The 5698-nt window shown below is 42.2% G+C and overlaps 1 protein-coding gene across 1 annotated transcript in view; it reads right to left on the bottom strand.

The window, feature by feature from the left end:
* Positions 1-252: 252 nt before the first annotated feature.
* The window catches only part of hs6st1a (heparan sulfate 6-O-sulfotransferase 1a), a 70425-nt gene continuing 64979 nt past the window's right edge, over positions 253-5698 (bottom strand). Inside the window, exons 3-4 of the mRNA XM_015041507.1 lie at positions 4438-4686; positions 253-1184 (exon numbers count right to left, since the gene is read on the bottom strand). Coding sequence (XP_014896993.1) covers positions 849-1184; positions 4438-4686 — 585 coding nt within the window. The 3' untranslated portion in view covers positions 253-848. The remainder of the gene's footprint in view (positions 1185-4437; positions 4687-5698) is intronic.

Consider the following 5698-nt stretch of genomic DNA (forward strand, 5'->3'; position numbering starts at 1 on the left):
ATCCAATCCTTATTTTTTTGACATATAAAACAATTAAAAAAAAAAAGAAAAGAAAAGGAATTTTCTTTAGGCAGCAAAGTTGGTCTCAGTGTTATTACAATTTTGCTTTTAAACAAAGCTTAAGGACCAAGACAAAAATAAGAGCATCTTAAAAATAATAAGAAGACGACTGTTGCAGGACACATGTATGCTTCATGGATGAAATGGGTGCTTTATGCAAGCGCAGAGCTTTCATTACACAACTTTCTGCAGTTTTTTTTTTTTTTTTCTGCTCCCTGATACGGTCTCTAACGCTGTCATACTTTTTATCCTTTGTTCGGAGCTTATCCAGTTTCTCTTGATATGGGAGCATCTGGAAAGGATTCCTTGAATCTCACAGACCTGATTTTCCTTTCCTTGTGCTCCGCTCCGCTCCCGTCTCCACCGCCGGGCCGCAGAGGGGGCGAGAGACATGGAGAGGGGAAGCCGGGACGTTGTCAGCAACTTCTAAAAATGTTCCGCTCTCCCTCCGCTCAGGAAGTAACGATGATGGCAGAGACAAAGAAACGAGGAAGATGTGGCAGGGAGGCGAAAGGGCAAGCAGGCGCCATTAACAACTGGGCGAACCTCAATAATGAGAGTCGATGCAAGCTACCAGCCTCCGGTTGCTATAGCAACCCCCCCAAGACTGCGAGTCTTGCGGCCCAGATCTGCGGTAGTCTGCGTTTGGTTGTGGTCTTTGATGGAGGCGTCGCTTTCCGCAGATGCACCTCTCTCTCTCTCCTCTCTCAGTATGTGTGTGTGTGTGTATATATGAGTATGACTTTCACATTATGTATGCATGTCTGTCGTTTGTTCTCGTTCTGTTGCTACCAGCGTTTGATGATCTGGTTCATGTAGTCCTCGGTGGGAAGCCTGGCGCCCGCCTCCTCCGTTCTGCCCCCTTCCTCTCCGTCCTCCCGCTCCTCCCTCTCGCCCCTCTCCCTGTCCCCCTCCTCCAGTGTTGATTGTGAGCTAGCTTGGCCGCGGGAGGGCCACAGGCCGACGCTCAGGCCCAGGCCCTGGCGGCTCTGTTGCATGTGGTTCTTGATGCGCTGCTGCCACCGCTCCTGCTGCCGGGTGTACTGGTAGCGCTGCTGGAACAGGTCCTTGGCGTAGTCGTAGAGCTCCATGTCCAGCTCGTTCAGCTCCTCTATGCGCTGCACCTGTGCAGGAGAGACAAGGTCGCCATTTAATGCCAGATCACAGACAGACATGACCTTAAAAGGTGGAAGAGAAAATCCAGCAAAAAAGATAAAACCAGGGTTTGTACATTTCCAAGGTAAGTTTTCAAGATTTTCCAGCACCACATTTGAGATAAAAACATTAGACATTAACTAAAGAAGACAGTTTAATCACTAGTTTATTATATACTGCTCATGTCTTGTGATATTATTCTACATTTTACAGCAGAGACGAATAAAAATATGTTTTGAAATGTGTATCGACACACCCAAAACACTTGACTGGTCCTTGAAAGGTGCTAAAAATGAAGTTTTCTTGAACTTAGAAGTAGGAAACACAAAAAGTAATTTCTGCTTCAAATCGTAATTTAAAAGATATCAGTTCTCTGTTCAGAACATTTTGAACAATTAGCTTTTTATTACTTGTTTAGGCTGTTGCATATTTATACGATGGGAACTTTTCTAGCAAAAGAGCAGCCTGCAAAATGCATGTTGCCTTCATTTTACTTAGAAAATAAGTATGCAACAACAACACAAGCAAGACAGCAAGAAACAAAATGCAGAATTTAAGTAAATACAAAAAACCCCCACAAAAATAAATGGTAGCTGTGTAAACGATTTCTCCAAATTAATAAAAAATTAATAAAAGCTGTAGTATAAAAGCTTAGAAGAAGATTTGAGCTCTAACTGAGCTCAAAACTGACAGAAATGACATCAAACATTAAACTCCACATGAAGATGTTTCATCTGTCTGTCCCTGAAACACAAAGTCGTACATGTGTGTCCCGTGAACTCATTTCCATCTCAGCAAGGCTTTTTGTGGAAAAAAATGGCTCTGTCAGAAAGCTGGGAATTGACATTTCGGCTTGCTTTATATTCAAAAAGAAGGGACTGGTACGAAGAGACGTTAAGTCATATTATTCAAAGCAAATCTTAAGGTCTTGTTTTCATTTGTGAGAGTAAAGTCCAAGGCAACTCCTATGTTTCTGGTCCAAAGTCCACGGGGCATGTCCAAGACAAATTTCAGTTCTTTCATCAAGTATTTGGGGGAAATGTCTAAACAGAGTCTAAAATCTTTAGCACCAACTCCGAATGAAGGATTCGGCCTATTTAGGGCACTTCCAAGTTGAGTCTTTGAGGGGCAAAACCTGAGTCCTGGAAGGGTAGGCTCAAGCTTAGACTCAGCTTTTTATTCTTACGTCTGAAGTGTTCAAGAGACAAATTCAAGTCAAGTCTTCAAGTCTTGGACTGGCAAGTCCCAAGACCAAGCCAAGTCTTTTTTTCACCCCAACACCAGGTCAGGCCTTTGGCATTCAAAGGGCAAAGTGAGTTGTGAATCATTGAGGCAGACGTTCAAATCAAGGTTCAGGTAATTTTGCTCCATTTCTGTTGTGTTTATGGGACAAGGTCTCAAGTCTTATAATGCTAAGTTTAAGTCAGATACCAAGACTTTGTGGGGCAAGTTCAAGTCATGTCTCCAGTCCCAATTATGACTTAAGCAATTAGTAATAAGTTCAAGTTCAAATCAACTTCCTACAATGTAAAGGACAACTCCGATCAAGTTTACCGTCTTAAGTTCATGATTTGAGCCTTTAGTCCCAAAAACCCGGTGAAGTCTGTGACCAACATGTTCGCGTAAGATCCGAAATCTTTGAGAAATTCAATTCCTTTGACCCAAGTCTCAAGTCTTTTTTGAGTAAATTTAAGTACAATTACAGTGTCAGTGTCGAGTCTCCAACTCTGTGCTCAGAAAGGCAATTAGAGGCAGAGTGATGCCCTCTGAAGGATTAGTGAAAAACTGCTGTTTCCAGGCTCCAAACATTGAACATTTGATCTTACCAATCATTTCTGTAAAGAGTCCCATCAAATGTTCGAGTTGAAAAGTAAAAGTGACCCAAGAACAACCCGATGAAATGGATTTAGCTATAAAGTGGTGAAAAACAAGCTGCTTTTAGCAGGAAACGCTGAGATTTCAGGTATCCTGGTTTGTAATTCAGGAAATGTGACTGTGGAAACTGGCCATAATTGCAGCCAAGACCTCTAGAGAAAGATGAAACTCAAAGAGCTTGTACTGGCAATGTAGAAACAACAGAAACACGATCACGCGAGCTTTGTGCAATGCAGCTGGCTTTGCTGGAATGTGCCATCAGCCGTGCGGAAATCAAATACAGAGGGAGAAATGTGTTTAATTAAGAGAATCCCTTTGAAACCTCTGATCAGCTGTGAGATTGTGATTTGCGAGCAATGTGTGTGAAAACAGAGGGAGGCGACATGTTGCGTCCATGTTTGGAAATTAGAGCTTTGGATTGGAGTGTGAAGGACGCCGATGCAAACCCAGATGGCTTTAAGGAGTCAAAGTCTTCATCCATCAGCGAGAGACAATCAAATCATCGAGAAACGAGGTTCAATCAGCCAAGCCTCGCATGGACTTTGAACTCATGATGGGTAAAGAGGGCACTTTTCATGGCTTCACGAAAGAGTTTAGGAGAAATATTGTTTTTTTTTTAATCTGCAGCCTAGTTATTTGAGAGTAGTCTGTTTCACACAATGGTCTCTGAAATTAGATCTCATAGAAATGCTAATTAAAAAAAAATTTTTTTAACAAAAAAATACCACATGCAGACTCCCCACATGACCTACTCCAAACCATTACAATGAGATTATTTCCTCCTTTTTATGCAAACCATTGGTCCACCTTTTGAGTCTGGCAGCTGTGCATATTTTACTCTCTCTGAGCAGCCTGGTTTGATGTTTGAATCACCACGCCGCAGTGTACCGGAGGTAGGGTTTTTTTCTCTCTCTCTCTCGCTCTTTTTTTTTTTTTGCTGAGAAATTGAGCTTAAGAACGCCCACACTGGGCCAATCAAAGTGTGAAGAACTGGTTTGAAGCCGATGTCTTTTAAACAGTTAAAGTTATCTCAGTCCGTTTCACAGCAATCCACGACCGGAGTGTTTACCTTCTGTCTTCCCGTTCAGACTTTTTTTTTCTGCATTCATCTCCTCTTCAAGGATATGTTTTCATATTTTTCTGAGAATATTTACTTTCTTCTTTAAGAGCAGCTCAAATGAAAGGAGTACCTGATTTAATCTCAAAACGCAGACTGCGCTGTTATAATCGCAGTAATTAAACGAGTTAAATAAATTGGACTTGCCTTGGAAATAAAAGTGTGGCAGAAAGCAGTTCAGAGAGAGTATTTACGCCGGTTGGTATTGGTAATGTGTTGGCGGCACTGACCGTAGCGTTGTCCAGGTCCACCCCTGCAGCCCGGGTGCTGTTGTACTGCATGAAAGGCCTGATGAAGCGCAACCTGAAGGTTCGTTCAAAGAGGAACTGCGTTTTCCTCTGGTACTCTGTGAGTCCGAAGAAGGCCATGTCTCGCAGGTTCTTCTTGGCTGACTCTAGCAGCAGCTGGGCTCTCTTCTTCTCTGGAACCGTGGACATGTTGTAGCAGCCGACCAGGCTCAAGTCGGCCAGCATGCGGACCTGTGGGCAGGGGAGCATGTTACCAAAGCATTTACTTAGCTCCGTCAGTTCTATCTTCATCGCTGAAAAAGGCATTCCCACAGCATGATGCTCCCACCTCTCCGTTTCACAACAGGGATGCGTTCAGAGTGATACAAATAAACAATAACCCATTAAATTGCATGATAAATGAAAACATGCTGGATCATTATTATGCCATTGTCTTTACATTACTTGAACATGGTCTCAAAATAACAGTACAGTTCATCACAGCTTCTGGGACAATTTCTCATCCAAAATGTGTTATTGTGACAGGGCAAAATACAAATGATATTTTTTGCATAATATTTTGCATGTTTGGCAAATTATACGGCAGCCCAGAAAGGCCAAAAAATACAAAAGCCATACTGGAAGTTGCACTAGCAAGTTTAGCAAAACTACCAATGGGGCATCTTGTAAAAATGTTGTTTCATCTACAGGAGCTCCTTTTTCAGATACAGTCATTGCTCAGCCGGTTATTTTAGGTGGATGAACAGCTTATGTAGTCTTGCTTCTGTTTGTTTACTATTGTTCTCTGAATCATTCTCTGGACACCTGTATTTAGAATAAAAAATTACACACATGTTGTTTTATAATAGGCTATCTTCTGAAGGCAGCTAGTTGCAATAGATTTCATTTAGGTGTCAGAGTAATGGGGGTCTGAATACACATTCCCCACTTTTCACCAAGTGTGCTTTTTTCCCCCCACTTGACTATTATGCAATTTCTTTAGTTCAACTCCCTCAGAAAGCGCTCTTCATCGCAAAATCAAGCACATTTAGTGGATATTGCAAAACAGGAAAATGAGAAAAAGTCCAGCTGACAACATCATGTACACCTTAGCCTGCAGGTTCAACAGGATGAGTCGTGTGTACGGTGCGGATGAAAGTCACAGGAGGCTTAATAAACCCCCCTCAGGTCCAGATGAGATAAGCTGGGCAACACAATGAGGTGGGAGACAGAAAAGGCCCGAGGAAAAAAAAAAAAAAAAAAA

Source organism: Poecilia latipinna, unplaced genomic scaffold (assembly GCF_001443285.1).
Source record: "Poecilia latipinna isolate Pla-1442-1.1 unplaced genomic scaffold, P_latipinna-1.0 Scaffold556, whole genome shotgun sequence".
Taxonomy (NCBI): Eukaryota; Metazoa; Chordata; class Actinopteri; order Cyprinodontiformes; family Poeciliidae; genus Poecilia; species Poecilia latipinna.